The following is a 21482-nucleotide window of genomic DNA, read 5'->3' on the forward strand; positions in this document are numbered from 1 at the left end:
ATAATAATGAAAGATATTGCTGTTTACCACTTCACAACCCACAGCAATTCAACTGCAAACTATAGCGGGAATGGCCCCCCTAGGGTTACTATAAAATTACATTAACTCTGCATGATTATGTCAAACTGGAATGTTCAGATGATTATGTTGGCGCTTTATAAGAGCCACCAGAAGACATAACATTTCATAGTGATTTCATGATAATGATTCCAGATCAAAATAAGGGATGCCAACCAACCCTGCCCCAATAACCTAAAAGAGAAAAAATATTTAAATCCTATCTGAGTTTGTTGGGTGTTTTTTGGGATTAAGTAGAAAAGGATTACAAGCCCTATATAGGTTTTATTGCTATGCGAACAAGTTGGGAATTACTCTCAAATTGTTCTGGTAACAGAAAGTAATGGAAAATTAAAAATTAGTGAGCTGTTACAGAAAAAGAGAAATTTTACAGAAACATTTTTTTTTTGCAACAAGTGAAAATATTATGCACATAAAAATGTTCTATATGCTAAAAAAAACATTACAACGCTTACCGGCGATGGCACCAGCCAGAAGTAGATACCCTGGGCTCACTGTGCCATCTTCTGCTGAAAAGGCGCTCTTCATATGAGCATAGCAGGGAAAGTAGATCGCAGAGAAGGGGATATCACGGAGAAAGCATGCCTTGGCACCCTGTGATGAAACCAGTTATAGTTATATAGAACAGTGCCATAAAAGAACAGACAGACATTATAACACAAAATAGAAACAAGATGCATTCCTTACTGTGACATCTTAGGGTGATGAAATGCTTATATGCTACCCAACTGAGCTGAGACTTTGACAGGTTCATCACCAGCATTGCCAAACTATTATCTGGGCTGATGTGTACCCAATATAGATTCCTACTGGAGAGTTAATGATGGAAATAATTGACTATTAATGATAAAACATAAATCATTCTTGGTAGGACAGACACTAACTTATACTAAGTATTCTCTGAACCTCTCAATCTATAGGAGAATGGAATGGGATGTAAATTGTGCCAGTTAGAGACATATGGGATTATATAGGAATAATGACCTTCTTTCCTATCTATTGATGGGATTCAAAACTGTTTTCCAATCTATTTGTTCATGCTCCATAACTGAAAGTATCAAACCAATTAAAGGGAACTGGGCCTGATAAGAATATAGATTAGAATGGTTTACAGGGAAGGCTGCATAATTTTAATTCCTAAAATTATGAGCAAATAATAGAAAATAAGGAATATTGGTTCCTTCGGCCAAGTCACGTTATGCTTTGGGGTTTTCTTCTTTCTTGCATAGCTGGTGTCAATATTGCATAAAGTGGAACTGACATTACCACATCATTGTCACAGCAGCATTGTATTGTAAACTCAAGGCAAATGTGGGGACACAAAGTGAAGGGCCCTGACCATGACAACTGGCTGAGGATTAAATGGCCTAAAAGAGGACCAGTAGCAAAGTGGTGTTACTGCAGCATACATTGCCAGAGATAAGGTATTTTTTTTTATAAAAAAAGAATATACTTGGTTTAAAAAACTTAACACAAAACATGTGGAGATCTGCTAGAAAATCCAACAGGTAGATTGGTACCCCGCCAAATGACAGCAGAGTGCATACAGACCTTAGCATCCTGTGAAGGACCAATAAAATCTGCAAGAAAAGTAGTTTACAGTCTTGTAGCTCCACTCTCCACCTACCAAAAACTAAAATATCAGCTTGAAGTGTTTTAGATTTTACATTTCTTTACATTTGTCATTTCTTTTCTTTCGCCACATTTGTTTGTACAGAACTGAAAACTAAAATAAACAGCTTTTACAAATGTGCCAATTCTTCACTTTTTTCTCCTCCAGTACAAAAAGTCTAGAATTTACAACAAAAAAGAAACTATTTACGTTAAAAGTGAAGGCCGGTAAGGAAAAATGTAATTCTGCTACTGTATTGTCAAACAGGTAGGGCATTTCAGGCAGGTACTGGAACATGGGACGAACAGTATATCCGCCAGGCTGGAGAACTCTCCTTAGCATGCTAATTCTTGCATATTCCAACCCAGCACTAAACAACCATTTCTACAACAACAGGAGAGTAATTACGCTGACAAAGGCACCTCTGTGTTGGGTTGGGCAGAAGGAGCCAGCAGGTCTGGGAGACTCAGGCTTAGGCCAGTCTCCTGCAGTGAATGCACATTGTCTGGTGTAAAGGGGGAGAGAGAAAAAAATGCCAGACTGAAGGGGGAAGGCTTCAGCTATACAAGACAGAGGTGCACCTTGTCTGCCAGGGTTATTTAATGCTCCTGGCACCTGTAGAAGCTCCCACCTCCTTCTCCATTTATTTCCCATAGCTTACAGGTCTAGAAATTATTTGGCATGCTGAATTGTTATTTGGAGTCAATGGTTGTAAACAATAGGCAGCCAGTCACTTCTTCAGCTTCTGCACTCCCCCCACTTTTCATGAAGTCATTAACCCAAGTTTTACCTGTAGTACTCACAGGATACGTATTTGCTATCTACTTTATTTTTTTTAATAATTGAGGAAACGAAAAAAAAAAAAATAAAGTCAGCAAAGTGCACATATACCTGACAAACTGTATAGTGCAATTTATATATTAGATTTTTAAAAAATCTTGCATAAGAAACAACACACAAAGCGGGCCTAAACACAACATTTTATCTTTACAAGGGTAGTCAAGTAGTAAAAAGTAAACAAGTGCAGTAAAGTAAAAACGTTAAATTATATTTATTTTTTAAATCTTATTGGGAGGGCAGAGCCTCCCGGGATATGTACGTCACGCATCCCAGAAGGCGCTGGCTACTCCTTTTGCACATGTCTGATCTCAGGCATGAGCAGAAGGGGCATTTTTTTTGCTAAGGGGAAAGAGATGCCATTCTCACTCATGCACAGTGAGATCAGCTCTCTTTTTTCCCTTTGCAACAGGCTACGTCACCCGATCTCGCAACTGCGCAGTGCGAGATAGGGTGATGTAGGAAGAAGATCAGAAGAGAAGACTGAAGATGGTGGCGCCCAGCGATTCCTCTGTGCCGGGACTAAAAAATTTCAGTTTATTTTCGCTTTGAATATCAATGATAAATACGTATATTTTTAATACAAGATCTTTTGCTTTCCAGAAATCTAATCTATCTCTGTCCCAATTCAGTTAAAGATTTGGCATACACTGGCTGAGTACCACTGGAATTGCAATTCAATAAATTCACTTATTAGCACACAGATCTCCTAATTACAATACCTTATAAAGGCCAAAGAAGCCCAGGTCTCTGAGAACGGTAAGTGCACTGACACGGGGGCCAGTAGTGATCTCTCCCGCCACTTGCAAGCGGATCTTCACAATCTCCAGTGGATTGGTAAAAATGACCTGCGAGCCTCCAGCCTGGAATAAAAGAAAATGAGGTTAACTACAAAACTACAAAAACTATTAAGCCTCATTAAGGCCTTGAAATAGAAAAATAAAACAAGGGTATAATATTCAGATAAACCAAACGGAACAGATAACAGTACAGTAGTCCTGAGGGACGGAGTATAACAATGCAGGGCACCACATTTAATTGTTTTGTAACCCTTTATCACATGCAGTATTTTTTTTTAATTGGATTATTAAACAATAAAAACCATAATAGAAATGCCAGCAAATAGTTGGAACATGTGTTAATATTGTTGCAATATTTTAACTGCAAACGTTTAGAGCAGCGATTCTCAACCAGAGGTTGCTAGGGGTTCCTTAAGCACTTTCTGCCTCTCAAGTGAGTTTAAGTGACCCCAATGATCGTTTTGGCGATCTGTAAGGGCGACATTCTTCCCAATGGTCAGCAATGTAAGAGGAATTCTTCCCACTGACCACCACACTAATATACTGTGAGCTGTGGATGTAATAAATATAGGAGTTCCCTGAAGACCTTAAATTTATTTCAAGGGTCCCCCCCGTTGAAAAGATCGAGAAACACTTACTTAGAGTATGTACAGTTAATGCAAGACTCAGCATCACAATTTATTTAGGTTAGTGTGTCCTAAGGTTTGCAATTTTTAAAAATAAATTAGAAGGGGAGAAAATGGATTTCAACATCATTCTTTAATAAAACCTTTGTTATACGCTCCACTGCTGACACAAGCTACATCTAGTCCTGGTGTCACTTAAAGAAATGGTGTAATGGTGGAGTATAAGCATACATATAACAACATACTGAAACAAAAAATTACTTCAGTTTTAAAGATAATGGGCCTGACTTAGTTGTCCATTATCTGGAGAGGATACACTTTCATCAGTGAAGCTGGGTGATCAAGCAAACCTGGAATGGATCTGGTCCAGGATTGAAAACGTTTGCTAACAAATGACTGAGGAAATCCATTCCAGATTTGCTGGATCACCATGTTTCACTAATAAAAGCGTATCCTCTCCAGCCTCGGAGAGCTTTAATTAACCAGGCCCAAGGTAACAGTCTATCCTGGCTGCATCCTCACACTGATATGAGACAATCCAATAAGATAATTTATCAACTTAGAGGCCTGCAAGCCAACTGTCTGCGCCTCTGGATCAAAACTTTTATTATATGGCAGGACTAAATACATTTTAGCAGTGCTGAAGAAGCTGATCTACAGAGGAGTTTGACATAACATTTACAGTTTTAAGTTTGGCTATACGTATACCTAAAATTAAATGTGAAAAAAGTAGCAACATTTTACCATTTTTCTGTTCATCAATTCTTTCCTATTTGAGGAAGACTCAACGCCTATGTGGCTAGCTAGCATCAGAAGGACTCGATAAGACATTTACCCAACAGATAAATGTGATTACCCAGAAATAAAGGCATAGCAGAAAACCGTCAATACAAATTAACCTTTTTGTTTCTTGTATAATGATTCTAGTTTGGAAATATTCCTTGTAGTGAAACAAGGAAAATTAAAAATTACATATACAATATAGTTAGCATAGCAAATATTCCGATCTTCAAGGTTTAGTGTGTTGTGTTTTTGTTTTTTTAAACCTGCTTTGTTTGGAGGTAAGACATTTTCTTCTTTGGCTAATTAATCTTCAAATACTATGGGATGTCCTTTGATGATACAAGAGTGAAATGCCTTTTTGGGTAAACAACATGGCTCCCACTATTTGATGTCTGGTTCAACTAATTTCCCTCTCCACTTTGATGTATGATTATGACATAACCTATGGTTATTATTATTATTATTATTAAACAGGATTTATATAGCGCCAACATATTACGCAGCGCTGGTTGTGTATGAAAAGTGATTTCTTTCCTTGGCAAACCCCCTGAAGAAGCGAGTCTCCCGTGAAACGTGTTGGAAGCTACCAATGTTATTTAAAAATTTGTACATTGTAATTTATGACTTTTAATCAAGATATCTAATAAATGTGTAAGATTTTAATGCCACATTACTTTGTGTCTTCTATAGTAGTTCGGCCATAAGGAACTTCATTTCCGCTATATGTTGTATATCCTAGGAGGTGGCAACACAAAAAACTTTAATAACATAATTAGGGTATTTATAGCTTTTTAGGCTTCTTTTTCCACCTCATCAATATACAATATAGTTTTTTTTTAATGGTATTACAGCATCAGTGTTTGTTCTGCTAAGATCTCCATTTTCATAGCTGTTAAACCTGCCAGAAGATGTATTATTTTTCTATCTTTATCCTATTACAGGGAGTGAAAAAACAACAGCTCTAGTGGCAGAATCAAATGATAGTAAAATTATGTAATAGGGCAACTGCCACGTAAAGCCATTGTACAGACGCACAAATTATTGCTGTGCTAAAAAACTGCTTTAGGTGACACTAAGAATGAACAAATGAGTGTGAGCTGTACAGACAAGCTACAGTATAATTAGTCTACATAAGGACTCTCTATCCTTGAAGCTGCATTCCTAATGCATGTGGCTACAATTCAGGCTCTCTGTCTTCACTTGTAGCCACCCCATTGTGCTGAGGTGAAATGAGACTATGGGTCTGATTTATTTCAGTTTCGTGAGTGAAGCTAACTGATTCAGCAAACCTGAAATGGATCTGATCCAGGATTCAAAAAATGTTCTAACAAATAGCAAATGACTAGAAGAAATTCATTCCAGGTTTTCTGGATCATCCAGCTTCACTGATGAAAGTGTAACCTCTCCAGCCTCAGAGAGCTTTATTAAATACGACCCTATGAGTTTAACACCCCCATCCATGACTCTCTAAGAAATCAAGGGACATGGAGTTTTCTTATAGGCAGAAAGCTGACATTGCAGCCACTCTGCTGCCTCCTAGAGTTAAGCTAGAAATAGAAAAAACTACCTGCAGACTGACTACAAACGTTTAAACAAAAAAAAAAGAAAATTCAATTACAAATATGACTGCGTGTTTAACAATCTGAATTCCTAATATGAGGTCTGTGACTTAAGATCTTTTAAATATACCTTTTGATTTTCCCAGCAGAGCTTGAGTTAATTGAACATTGAATTTAATTGCTGTGCCCAAATATTTACATATGTTTGGATTATAAAGCTTTTTAATTTTAGAACATGCATCACAGACAGTCATTAAAATAGGCTGACTTGTGAACTAGGTTATGTGCCCTATTGTGTATTGTATAACAAATCACAAAAATAAACCACAAAACAAGGTTCCGGTCTGTCCTTTTTGATATGGGGGGGGGGGGAGTGTTGAGTGTTGAAAATTGTGATGAAGAGGATGACTAAAGGGTGGAGAAGAATTCTGTAGAAGAGATGTTTCAACTCTTACCAACAGATTATCAAGAAAACATCACAAGTTTTGACCAGCATTGCCACGTTCAAAACAAAAATTATTGTTTCATCTTTATGTGTGTGGCAGCAGTGCTTAGAAGTTCAGCCAAACTCTGGAACACCCCATTTGACTGACAGTACAAAAGCAATTAGGCGGAGGACCTGTCAAGCTATTCCTTTTCCCCTCTAGGTAACGGTGTTTGTTGTGTACAACTAGTTTGGCTGCTGTTAACGTATTGAAATTAACTTGGTGAAGAGGGAAATTTGGAAGGAAATTGTGACTTGTCTCCAAATAGTATATGGCATTTACTAAGCAAAGCGTAGCTATGAAAACACAGGGGGGTGCATTTTAAAAAATGTTTTCACCCAGAATTCATACCTTTACCTAATTTATTTGAATTAGGAAAATGTGTAAATCGTAGGGGAAAGTTGTATGATAATTTCTAGGAACCCCAAAGTGTATTTTCAGCTAACTCTGTGCTCTCTGGCTATACTGCTACGTGACATTGTTTCTAGTTATCTGCATGGACAATAAGATTTTATCCTAGAATCCGGTTTCTGTTGTCCTAATACAGTAAGGTAATAAAGGAAATGTATCAGTGGTAGAAAAGTTGAAAAAGCTTCAAAATGGAAAACTAACTGAAGCACCATATCTACGGACTGGTACATTGCAATCTATAAAATACCTTTTTTTTTTCCATTGGATACAGCTTAAGCAGACCATTTACTTGAAAATGGCTGCCGACATACCTCAATGGACAATAAAAACCGTCACTATCTGTTTCTGTAACATATGAGAAAAGTTTGTGCTGCAGGGCAAGCATATTGTAGACTACTGTAATATGTACTTGTGCATACAAATGGTGGGAAATGAATAAAACTACACTACACAGACTATTGCTTTTTACTGTACATACCGTTTTTACTCTAAAAATGAATACTTAGTCAATTACCAATACAAGCCTGCACATAAGACACGCTAAATTGTAAATGTGGCCAGAGGTAGCAGAAACACAATAGACTTTAATATGGAAATATCACCTTCCTTCCCTTAGCCTTACTGCATCCTACTTTGTTATTGCAAACAGCTGGACCATTATTAAGGTGCAAGGGTTGGCCTCCACCCAATTTAGGCTCTTTTCAGACCCGTGGGTGAAAACCACACTGTTAGCCACTTCCATCCACCCCTACTCACCTTCTATGCTCAACTGCAGTGTATGACAACCGCTTTGTCATGCAGTTCTTCCAGAGTCTTGTTCCCTGGAACTGAACTGCAATCCACTACAATCACAGTGAATGTAAATATTAGTTCCTACCTGCTCCCATTCTGCTAAGTGTGAGTGGTTGGAAGCATAGATAAGCATGTGCTAGCTAAAATGCACTGCGAGTTTTGAGACTACTGATAAAGAGCGGTGGACTTGTGCAATATAGAAACCCCAAGATGGAAAAAAAAAAAAGCCCTGGGCTTGAAGGGCTATAAAAGTTTTTTTTCCCTCCCAACAACAACTAGACTAACCTGGGTTTTTGTTACATGGCCATTTTACACAAGAACCATCTACCTAACAAGCAAGAAGCTCTGTGAAATCTGCTTGAAGTTGCCCTTTTTAAAGTGGTCGCCACCAGGGAGACATTTACCAAAGTGACAAAGGAGGAGCACAATGCTGAAACAATGATGACCCAGGAAAAGGAAGGGCCTGAACAATGATCTTTACTGCAAGATTACACAGTATTTTCATGAAAATTGCAGATTTAAACATAGTGAAAACTTCTGATAATGAATTAACTTAATGTGAGATTTTAGTAACTGGGGTTAGAACTACTGTAATAGTTTTATAGCGGAAGTGCATTCGTTTCCAAGCCCGAAATTCCAACCTTGCCATCAGCCATGTATAGTCTCATCTCTTGTACTGAAATTGTTTTATGTACTGTTACACATACACACACTATATATATATATATATATATATATATATATATATATATATATATATATATCCTTGGTGTTTTGTCAGCATTGCCATCTCTCTGCATGTTTTTACCAGAGCTTCTTGTGAAGGAACTCCCTAGTACTTGACTTTTGTCTTCGCAAATTGCTTAGACATGTTTGGATTTCTTGTCTCAAATCACTCCTGATGAAGCGGACCTCAGCATCTGTGAAACGTGTGGAGTTGAAAACATTTGAGACCAAAATGTGAAACCTCTATGAATTGATCCTCACATATTTCCAGTTTTTTATTACCTATTTGAATAAAGATTGTTGGTATTTTATTTTTATACTTGAATGTTATTTAGATGCCTCTAGTCCCACTTTTTGTTGCCTTTGGCATTTGTTTTGGAAATGTGCATTAGAAACGAAAACTTGACAGACCTTCCCCTTAATTTTCTGGATGGAAAACATCCAGCTTCATCTAAGGCCTTTCCTTGTTAACTATACTGTCCCTGGGCTACAACTTTTCAATCATGGAGGCTCAGATTCACATGTAGGTGTTATTACAACTTTCCATTTTCAGGAAGCTATGTACAGCTTCCCTGTCAGGCCCTCCCACCAGCCTTGATTTGCATGCAATGCAAATGTGATGAAGGTAAAGTGTCAGAAATAAATTATGGAATGAGAATGTAAAGGTTTTATGATGAAGTTAATACATTTATTAGCTTGTTGATGAAGGGAAACCAAATATAAGCACATAAAACTTCTGCTTTATTAAAATGGGCATGTTCTGCCAGATTGTGGTCATTTCTCATTCTATACATCTGATAGACTTGTACCCAGGAGGAGTAAACTCTGCTCCCTCAATGTAATAGGCAGTTTTTTCAACTTTTGTCACATGTAAGAATAAGAACGTAAACAATAAGTGGGAATGGCCGATAGCAGACAGCTGATAATTTAGCTAGGGAAAATTAGCAGAAAAAAATGTAATAATTATATTTATTTACATAGCTACTGATCAAGAACCAATTTAATTAAACCAGGCTTTGAATATATTTACATGAAATTCTCCTCATGATATCATTCTGCTTGTATGCCCAAGCTTAAAACAACATCTTGAAGTATATTTCATTAACACGGTTCAAAATAACATTCCATTCAATGGGTCAAAACAACAAGAGCAAAGCCAACTTTCTGGCCCTCTAAGTTACATTTTTACAAAATAAAATATAATTTAAAGACTAATGATGATATCTTTGTCTGTCACGACACAAACCTCTGGTCTCCCTTCTTAGCGCTGACCTTCGGATGTTAAAGTGTTGTTTTGTATGTTGTACAAAGACCAGACACAATCACCGCATTGACTTAATGCAATAAAAGCAGCTAAAAAGCTGTTAGCTGAAGCAGGGTCACAGAGCACAGAGGTTCGCGGTTTTTAAAAAGAGGAATCGGATTTACAAACAGAAAAATGGCACAATGGAGAAGTGGACAAAATTATCCATGCGTGCTAATTCCCAGTAATTACCAAGCAAGGTGAACTCCCAGGGGTCTTGAAAGTCATCGCCTGGTGACGCTTGACTGGAAAGCAAAGTGGAGCGGGCTTATGTGACACGGATCCTATGAAAGCTTTAGGAGCAGTGACAGACACAAAGGTTTTATAAAAGTGGCACAGATCAGGAGGTTGGCATGGATCATACCAATTACAGGAAAAGGGAGCATGGCAACTAAATGTTTAACAAATGGTTGTTTGGGTGACTTTTTGAAGATGATGAAACTCGGGCCAAGACAACCATTATTTGCAGCAGCAACTGTTTATTTTCTATCAGTCGATAGAATTAAAACAATTTTTAAGGGTTTCTTCAATAAAGCTGTTCATTTTCTGCTACAAGAATTATTTTCCAGTTTTTATGCTTGTGTAGAGTTCCCAGAGAAAGCTCAACTCTTGCTTAACTATTGACCAAATACTGGTGGCTTCCCTTAGCTTGCAGCCTACTCATTCACTAAGTACCAAAAGGATAGCTAAATGGGCAACCTATACATTCACTCAAAACCAGTGACATCACTGAGAAGCTAACTTATCCGGTCACTCAAAACCAGTGAAATATCCAATACTGACAGCTATCCATTCACTGATAACCAGTGACATCACATAGAATGCAGCTTATCCAATTCTTAAAAGAACTGGGTATGGTATGTTAACATCTGCACATTGTTGGCATGTTGTATGTCACTGCATTTAAAGTTCCCAGCCAAATGTGTATTGCAGAGGCTAATGGTAACATGTCTACATCATACTGCACCTACAGCACACTCAAACAAAGCTGATAAGCGCCTGGTAATTCAGAATTATACTAATTATACTAAAATCACAAATGCAGATCCCTATCCTGACTTCTTACATTAATACCTGCTGAAACATATTTTGCCAGTAGAATTACTCCATAGGTCCCCCTCAAATGACCGAACAGACTGAGAACTGTTCACGTGATTAGTGCTAAAGGTATTAAAGGGACTGATGTGTAGACTTGGCTGGTCAAGCAGAAGCTCTGATAAGCTTTCATCATCTCCTAAATTTGATTACATGACCAGCACCAGAGGGACCAAAGTGCTTTCATATAAAAAAAATCACAAGGTCTGGCCTTTTAACAGTTGCAGCCAATGCTGATATAGCAAATGCAGGAGGGGTTCTGCCAGATAACCTGAGTGTGCCAAAAGTTTATGAGGATTTTTCTGGATCATCTGCCTTTGCTGCTCTCACCTATAGAGGCCTGCACTTCACACATGCCCCTAGACCTGGCAACAAAGAGGGTGGTGTGGTCTCATTCTCTCACCTAACTGTACATACAGAGTCCTTCCTACCCCAACCTCTCTCATTTTCACCTCTTTTGAAGTCCACCCTGTCCGTCTCAAGTCCCTTACCCCTCATTGTTGTTGTTGTCTACCAAGCCAAGTATCACAATTTTTGGATAACTTTGCCTCTTGGCTCCCACACATTTTTTCCCATCTCTTTTCTCATTCTCATCCTCGGTGACTTTAATGTTGCAGCGGATGAACCCAACCATCCCTCCTTGGCCAAACTGCTCTCCATCACCTCCTCATTTGGACTCGCACAGATGGCCCCACACACATCGCTGGACACATTTTAGACCTAGTATTTTTTCAAAACTCTGCAACCTCACCCTCCTTGACAACTCACCATTTCCGCTTTCTGATCAAAACCTTATCACCTTCAACCTATCGAACTCTTGCCCCCCTGTGCCACACTCCAGACCTGGTCAATGGCAAAGAGATATCCGTAACCCTGAGCACAACCTATTCTCAAACTGCCTTGCGCCCCTAAACCCCACTCTCTCCAAAATCAATTCCCCAGATGTAGCTGCCACCCAGTTAAACCACTCTCTTTCTTTGGCTCTGGATAAAGTTGCCCCTGCTAACTTCTGCAACCCCCGCCCTGCCAACCCCCAACACGGGCACAACAATCACACCAAACAACTACAAAAGACTGTTCATGCAGCTAAGCGCAAGTGGAGAAAATCTGACCTCAGTGCTGACTTCATGGACTACAAAGCCAAGCTTCAAAACTTTAAAACTAAGCTCAGTCACCAAGCAAAATTATTTCTCTGCTATCATCTCCTCTCAAGCTTCCAACCCACGCAACCTCTTCTCTTCTGGCTCCCTCCTAAACTCCACACAACAACCTTCACTGCCCAAGACATTTCCACCTACTTTAGAGAGAAAATTGACAAAATCAGACATGATGTCTCTGCTCCTCCACCCTGGCCCCTGCCCTAACTGAACTAGTCAACCTCTCCCTTTCTACTGGTATCTACCCCTCCGCTTTCAAACATGCCATAATTCTCCCTATGCTAAATAAACCCTCACTGGACCCCTCCCTACCCTCTATCGTCCTTTCTCCCTTCTCCCATATGTCTCCAAACTCCTTGAACGCCTTGTCTACAAAAGACTCACCGATTACCTGAGCACCAACTCTCTCCTTCACCCTCTCCAGTCTAGCTTTCGAGTTGCCCATTTCACCGAAACAGCCCTTACTAAAGTGGCCAATGACCTCTGCAGCGCTAAGGCTCAAGGCAACTTTTCCCTCCTTCCCCTTGATCTTTCCTCAGCTTTTGACACTGTTGATCACCCCCTTTAAAACAAATCATGCGCTCCATTGGTATCAGTGATACTGCTCTCGCTTGGTTTGCTTCCTATCTGTCTGACCGCTCCTTTCAAGTTTCTTTCAATGGTAATTCCGCCTCTCCGACTCTCCTTCCTGTTGGTGTTCCCCAAGGGTCAGTCCTTGGACCGGTTCTCTTTTCTCTGTACACCTCCTCTCTCGGTAGTCTCATATCCTCCTTTGGCTTACAGTACCATCTGTATGCTGATGACACTCAAATCTATCTGTCCACCCCTGACCTGTCTCCCTCAGTCCTGGATAAGGTCTCATGCTGCCTGTCAGCCATCTCATCATGGATGTCTGACCGATTCCTGAAACTCAACCTGGATAAAACCGAACTCATCATCATCCCCCCCCCCCTCAAATTCCAAATCTCCCTCCGACATATTTCTCATATTTCTGTTAACAACACTGTTATTCGGCCCTCCCCTCAGGCACACTGTCTTCACCTTTGATTCTGCCCTCTTATTTACCTCTCCTATATTCAGAACATTTCCAGGTCCTGTCACTTTCACCTGCACAACATCTCCAAAATCCGCCCCTACCTGTCCCCAGAGACCACCAAACTCCTTGTACACGCTCCGATCATCTCTCGTCTGGAATACTGTAACCTCCTCCTCTCTGGTATTCCACTAACCCAACTCTCTCCTCTACAATCTAATATGAATGCTGCAGCCAGACTCATCCATCCTTCCCTCCGCTGCATCTCTTTGCAGATCTCTACACTGGCTTCCATTTCACCTTAGAATCAAATTCAAGCTTCTGTGCTTTGCCTTCAAATCCCTCAACAATTCTTGTGCCATTTACATTTCTGACCTGGTAAAAAAAAATACTCCCCTAGCCACTCTCTCTGCTCCTCCAATGACTTCCTCAATCATAACCTCATCACACGCACGGCTACAAGACTTTTCTAGAGCTGCCCCGACTCTCTGGAATGGTCTTCCTCGTCCTATTCGGTTAGCTCCTACCTTCTGCTCATTTAAAAGAGCACTCAAAACCCATTTTTTCAAACTTGCCTACCCATTTTCGTCTGTCTTTTGAAACAGTCACTACCTCCCACCACTACATATCTCCCCTCCTATTTTGTGGTAATTCCCTCACCTACTAGATTGTAAGCTCTTCGGGGCAGGGTCCTCTCCTCCTGTATCACTGTCTGTATTAGTCTGTCTTTTGCAAACCCTATTTAATGTACAGCGCTGCATAATATGTTGGCGCTATATAAATCCTGTTTATTAATAATAATAATAATAAAAAAATAATAATAACTTTTACTGTGAATTTGTTCAATTCTTTTATTTCTAATAGATAATTCACTGAATGGGCATGGACCTCATTTTAAAAAGTAAAGATTTAACTTTTGTCTTTAATGCCTGTGCCCAGAGTCTAATTTTTTTCATCTACAGTGTGAGGTTTTAGCCTTTGCTTTCTCTGATTGATAGTGTCACCAGATTTAGGACTAAAATATTATGAATAAACAGTATTTATATAGCAACAACATATTACAAATCGCTGTACATTATATAGGTTTGGTGACGTCACTTCTGTGTTCTCCTTGCTGGGCAGAATGCTGTACCTGAAAACCTGCAATGCGAGGATCCCAGGACCTAATTATGCTTAATTTTTTTTATGAATGAACCTGAAGTGAACCTTTTTTTGCTGCTTCTTGAGTATTGCTTGGCCAGGTATCAAGGGGGAGCTGCTTTTAATTAAAATAGGCATGGAAAGTCAGTAACAGGGCAAGAAACTGCTGTAGTAAGATCAAAGGAAACAATGTTGACTAGTCATTTCCCCAATTACCTATTGGGCTCAGTTTCCAGAGTTTAATCCAAAATATACGTCTGCTAGTGGATGACAAGTAGTAGTACTGAGAAATTGTTTTTATGGAGACATCAGGGTACTATAGAGAACCCAATTTACAGCTTAGGGGAAGATGAGGGTTACAAAGCGTTACGGTCAGATCCCTAAATCCAAAAGATGTGTATATCTTAAAGTAAACGTAAAGGAAAATGTAAAGGAAATGCATAGGATGCAATTGGTGATCTTGTCCCTCAAAATGCTAGCTGCCTGGTATATGACACATACACCTGCACCTGATCTGAAAACACTTAAATTAACATTACTGTAGTATCCGCTCACCTTTGGGCGCCACTATGCTATGCACATTCCATTCAGGAAAATGTAGATGGAGGGTGAATCCAGCAAAGCATCACAAAGAGCTTCATGACTGGACAGGAGGGCATTTATATGTATCTATGTATATCCAGGCATTACCCAAATTTAACGTCAAACCCCCCTTAACCCAGCTACAGCAAGTCCCAGCTATATTTTTTCTTTCACCTTGTTCCTGTAAAACAAAACAGGTTTTATGAGTCCCTGTAACATCATTTTAAAGCTTATAAAATGCCCACAAGGGCAGCCTCTGGCAGGTCAATTCCTACAAACAATTCCATTTCCTAACACAATGTGTGAACACGTAGAACTGTATTGTTAGTAAAGAAATAGTTATATGAATGTGAAAAGGGACTGAAAGGTACAAAGATATAAGTTCTGTTGTCTCACAGCTAGAACTGGGCAAGGTTGTTGTCAGCCCAAAAATGAAGGTTGGAGCACCCTAGATTCCTGGCAGATCATGTATTTTTCTGTGCTTGAAGAATTTCAAAAGGGATACCCAGGATGCAGATGTCTTTCCATACAAACATATGCAAAATTTGCATCAGTGGTTATAGGTACACGTAATTATTTTTTTCACGGAAATATGTCCAATAATTAATAAATATAAATAAATATATATATATATATATATATATATATATATATATATATATATATATATATTTATTTATTTTATAAAGATTTCTTTGTATTGGACTCAATACAGCTATTTTGTATTGAATCGAACACAAAATTACTTGAATTTCTAGCCGCACTTCCCGCCTGCACCAACGTCACCAGGAAACCCGACGCCAGCTGAGGATCAAAGAAAGAAGACGTGTTCCGAGGACCTGCAGGGACGAGCAGGACGCCCGGGGGACGCCAGCGGAACAAAGTAAGTATTTTTTTTTAATGTTTTTAGCGACCCCGGGTGTGACAGGGGATTACCGCTTTTAGCATGTAACATCCACCTCGAGTCACACTCGGGAATACCGCTAGGGTATTTTATAGTCTTAACACATTCTTTGAAAGATAACCAGGAGTACAAAGCCATGAAGCTTAATTTTGTGTTATAACAGAAGTACATGGCTAGATCACAAAACTGAATTAGGAATGAAAAAAATAACATTTTTTTTTACCAGTGATTCAGACGCTTGTAGGTAAAATTTTTCTTTGAAAATTAAACTATTAGTTCTAAATGATCAGACAAGCAAGCCTCAAATTTTTACCGATTCTACTCCAAAGCTGCCCGCCTCTTTGTGCTTTGTAGCAGATCACAAAGCAGCACAAAGATATTTTGTGTAAACTCAGTAGAGCTTTATTACATTTTTTCTTTAAAGTAACAAATAAAAAGGCAGCGTAATCAAGGGGTAGATTTTTCCCTGTGTTTCCAGGAACTCTCAAAGGGTTACAGAACAAACGATGCTACCTGGAATCTGGGGACAGGTCAATGATCAAACACAACATCTAGCAGTCAGACATGCACATGACATGAAATCAGCAGATAGGCAGGACGTCCCTGAAGCTTTATGTTCAGCCAGCAAACCGCTGGTGCCAGATGAGCCCGAGCCATTGTGGTGACAAAGGGAAAGATCTGCCTCTACTGGCAGAAACTGGGAACTATAGGGGTGAAAGTGGAAGGCAGGAAGTCAGCTGTCTGTGGTCAGACATGAGAGATCAGAGACCAGAAGATTATTAGAATCTCTCCTAAAGAATGAAGAGCATTGATCTTTCAGAAGGGGGCCATGTGACCTTTGTGAGCACAAATTGTCTGGACTTTGCACTTCTAGCTTCACTACTTTGCTAACCTACATTTACTGGAAAACAATTGGAAGGAAAAAATGTTTAACCCTTAGCTAAATTTTCTAAAAAACCCTTCACCAATAAGATTCTGGTCATTTGCATGGATCCTCAGACAATTTCTACTGGAAAGCTAAAAGCTATGCTAACCCTGCCTTGCTATACACCTTACTATCTTAGTTGTAGCAATAGTAGTGTTTTGTGTGCTACAACCCATTACCTTATAGATTGTAAGCTTTTCTGGGCTCTTCATGTCATTCTATCTATCATTTACGATCCCTATTTTTTGTACAGCGCTGCCTAATATGTTTGCACCATAGAAAATACTGTTTATAATTAATATTAATAAGAGCCTACTTAAACAATGCATTCATTTTATACCTCCAATCAAGCAAACCTTGTACTTTATAGTTGGCAAATTTAATGTGCAATCAGACTGAAATGTCAACTTTATACATTTGTGTTTTGCAATCCCCCGCCCCCATTTTGGAAAATAGGGAAAAAATAAGAACCTCCGTTGTAATCAACCAACATCTGGGGGTCCTCCAAGAGATTTAACTAGACAGGAAGTGGGGAAAATCTGTAACAGGGATACAAACTCGTACTCCAGACTAACATTCCTTAGGATTAAATGAGAGTGCAGGGCATATCTGCAGACCTCTATATGCACCTGAGCACATTATGGCATTCTTGCTGGATTCTGGGCTATTATGGGAGACAGTAGTAAAGCAAGGTGACATCACTGCCACCTCTAGGAAGTGACCTTTTCAAGCAATAGCAAAGTGCTTTATATTAAGGGAAAGAGGGGCTGTCAGTAAAGTAAAACATGACTTGTATACCCTAATAAGAATTCCCGTAAACTTTTATAACAATACAAACAAGTACTTGCAAGAAAGATTTAAAATATTTCTCAACAAGAAAAGGAGTGGGAGTTACTAAACACCTAAAGTGTTTTGCAAACTTTTTGGGTACCTGTATACTAAATGCTGTATACTAAAAGAGGATGTTTTGAAAATAATAAAAAAAAATAAATTTACATTTGTTAACCTAGAAAGTGCGTATAAAATCCTATATCCATTCTTCCATATACACTTGGACAAGCAGAACCACAGCCTGCTAAACATGTGCTGCAATGCTTACTTTCAAGTCAATTTTCAGTATTCTCTGCGCTCACTTGGCCAAACCAGTATTGGCAAATACTGGTTGATCCTGTCAGCAAATTTCAACTAATGTAGCTTTATGTGACAGATGGTGCTGCGCTGTTCCGGATACAAGCAGAGTTGCCACACTTATGGATTTGGACTTCTAATACTAGCCACACTTGTACTAGTTATGAATGTATTTTTCTTGGGCTACATACACGATCTTTCACAATCCTTTCCTACAACAAAAGACCTAAAGATGCATGAATGAGGGCTGTACATACAGAGCCGTTCAACTCAATGGAAAGGGGAGGGGGGATAACAAGCAAGCTTCAACCCGCTGCACTCTCTCCCCTTCAATTGTATTACGGTCGTTCATGGATCGATCCATTGGACGGCTGCTGTACACGGCAGATTCAGGTTCGATACTAGCCCTGAGGCGATAATCGGATGAGAATCATCAGACGTCTATACGTAGCCTTAGAGTTGCTAAAAGCAATTGTTAAAAGTAAAATCGTATTTTTTTTTTAATAACTAATAAATTAATCAATATTTTTTTTTTTATATGGAACCATACTATAGCACTTTGTACATAATATTGGACTAAACTCTAAAAGTAAAGATTTGTTATGTTATGGGGAACTTAGAGGGTCAATTGTTCCCAAGCAGTACCCTAAAAAAAGTTATCTTTTGTCTTGTCTCCTTAAAAATAACAGTGCACTTTCTGGTATGTAAGGATGCATAGGCTCTCCTATGCCTACAGTCTCATATCTGTATCTGTTGTGTGATATTTAAGGTGAATGGATCAAAGTCCAAATGCCACATTGGGGTCCGTTGCTATGCCACTGATTGCAAGAAAACAGTTTTGTATGGCTGCAAGAACATAATGCAAATAAATGCGATTAAATTATAATCAACACAAGTAACATCTAAATATTGGAAGATTTATTAGATTAAAACAAACATTACAGCAAGGACCTGCCCATCTGTGATCAGATTTTGTTGTCTGGTTTTTCGATTCTTGGGGACATTTAACAAGTGTATTTCTAGAGATCCCTGGGTAGCCTTATTACACTTATTTAAACCCGCTATTTTAATGGGAACTCAAATACTACTCAACTCAAATGTACTCAAATGCTTTTGGCAGCAAAGCAAACAATAGCTAAATATTGGAAACAACAGGTTCTCCCGCATCATGAACTGATATTGTGAGTTGATGACACCCAGGAAAAGTGTGATATGGGAACCTTGGCGTGCACATTTTTTTTTACTGAACTTGCCCCCTATATACCGTATTTTTTGCCGTATAAGACGCACTTTTTATTCCCCAAAACTTGGGGGGAAAAGTTAGTGCGTCCTATACGACACATGTGTTAAAAAAACTATTTAAAATATTATACTCACCCGATACCCGATCCTGCGTGTGTCTCTGGCTGCAGCGTGTCTCTCTTCTCTCCTCTGCCAGCATCGTGTTTTCTCCTGTCTGTAAAGCAAAGCGAAAGAAGCCGGCACAGCGCCACCTCCTGTTCCCTGTCCTAACTGCCGTACAATAGAAAAAAAGCACAGAGTGATCAGAAGGGGAATTTGAATGACAGAGTGAACAGAAGGGGAGTTTGAATGACACAGAGTGATCAGAAAGGGAATTTGAAAGGTACAGAGTGATCAGAAAGGGAATTTGAATGGCACATGAGTGATCAGAAGGGGAATACCGGTATGAATGGCACATGAGTGATCAGAAGGGCAATAATCTTTCAGAATCTTTTTTTCTAGATTTTCCTCCTTTAAAATTGGGTGCGTCTTATATTCCGGAGCGTCTTATACGGTGAAAAATACGGTAATCCTTCTATACTGATATACATTACATGTTTGAAAGTTTGGACCAGGAATTTCTTTTTATTTTTGGGGTTGTTTTAGGTTCATCCCCCTAGCGGTTTGTAGGTCATATAGCGGACTGCCAACACTCTTGTTTTTATATTTTCATGTGTATTGTTTGTCCAGGAAGATTGAGAGGTCCGCTATGATTAACAGCTGTAATTATTCTGCATGTTTTATAATGTTTTTTTTTCTTTAATTTCATTGTTATTTAAGTCTGTAATACAGATCCTCTCCATCTCCTGTTTTTGGTCTGTATTATTTTTTTTTTATTTTTAGATTTTCTTTTATGTATTTCTGTTTTGGAAACTTATAGAAAAACTAATAAAAATTTATTAAAATAAAACACACATGAGAGGTTTCTTTGTTGCTTAGATGTGACTTTTTTATTCTGCATTGGTAGAAATGAAGGGGTTTATTCCTCACTGAAGAACAACTGACAAATTCATGAATATCATTTCTTTATGCTCTTGTCGCTAACTGTACATAAAGAACTGCTGGATTATAATCAAGATAAAAAGTTTTTGCCCCTCAAATGCGCATGGCTGATTAAGGCTTTTGGGCTATCGTGACTGCAGGGTATGGAAAGAAAAGTTATAAAAAAAAACAGGACAGACAGTCAGATAATGGTGAAGGGTGTCAAGAAGCCACCTAAAGCACAAAGCTGTCAAGTTTTTTTGTGAATAAAAACTACCACTACTAGTAAAAAAGAAAAGGCACCCTTGATGTCCCCAGACCTGCCAGCCCTTGGAAAAAAGTATGTTTTAATTATAGTGGGAATTTTACATAAGGGTGGGGATCATTGTAAATCACACTGAACATGATAAACTCATGATTTAGAACGTAAATTTAGCAACATGTAGCTTTGCAAGCTACAATAAAATAGAGTAAAGCTTTTGTTTGGATTTGTTTTGGAAGTGGTGACATGTTAAAGCTTATCTCCATTATAGGCATATATTATCTAAAATACAAGAGATATATATGACCATATTAAATTCATGTGTGTATTCTTTTCCGATAACCAGCATGAAATGGAGCTTCCTGTTAAAAAGACCACATATTGCAATTCTCTCTTTTGCAAGAGTGACTGGTCTTTTATCTGGCCCCTCTTCTTCAGCCTGTAGTCAATAGGCCCTGCCACAGGATTTCGCAAAGGCTGCATGGAATGCCTTTGCAAACTCATTAATCGCCCTAAAAGATAGCACTACCTGATCACTTTGCTGCATAAAAATGTGGATTTGTATGTTTTGTGGCTATAGAATAACATTTGTTTTTTGTGCAGCTTTAGGACATTGTACTTTACTTCCTGGTACTGTACATGTTGGGCATTTTATGACCCTTGTAGACATTCCTCAAAAGCAGACAGTTCCTGTATACACAATTCACTTAATGCAGTTTTTAGAGGGTTCATTTTTGTTTAAAATATAGAACTAAGAAAAGAAATTAAAAAAGAACTTACACATCCACCTGCAAGAATCTCAGCTGCAAGAGGCACAGAGCCATCCTTGTTCATAAATTTACCACGTACAAAATCATTCATCTGAAACACAAATACAACTCCACTTTAAACATTATCCTGCAAAGAAAAGATAGCTACACAACAAATAACACATCCAGAACAAACACATACAAAGGATGCACTTCCAGGACTAAGAATGATG

The 21482-nt window shown here is 38.7% G+C and overlaps 1 protein-coding gene across 2 annotated transcripts in view; it reads right to left on the minus strand.

Moving 5' to 3' along the window:
- The window catches only part of SLC25A13 (solute carrier family 25 member 13), a 105847-nt gene that overhangs the window by 13637 nt on the left and 70728 nt on the right, over positions 1-21482 (minus strand). The window contains exons 13-15 of one of the 2 annotated variants that reach the window (XM_072412916.1): positions 21281-21361; positions 3250-3390; positions 534-672 (exon numbers count right to left, since the gene is read on the minus strand). In XM_072412916.1, coding sequence (XP_072269017.1) covers positions 534-672; positions 3250-3390; positions 21281-21361 — 361 coding nt within the window. The other variant, XM_072412917.1, reaches the window with a different exon arrangement.

The sequence above is a fragment of the Pyxicephalus adspersus genome, chromosome 5 (assembly GCF_032062135.1).
Source record: "Pyxicephalus adspersus chromosome 5, UCB_Pads_2.0, whole genome shotgun sequence".
NCBI lineage: Eukaryota > Metazoa > Chordata > Amphibia > Anura > Pyxicephalidae > Pyxicephalus > Pyxicephalus adspersus.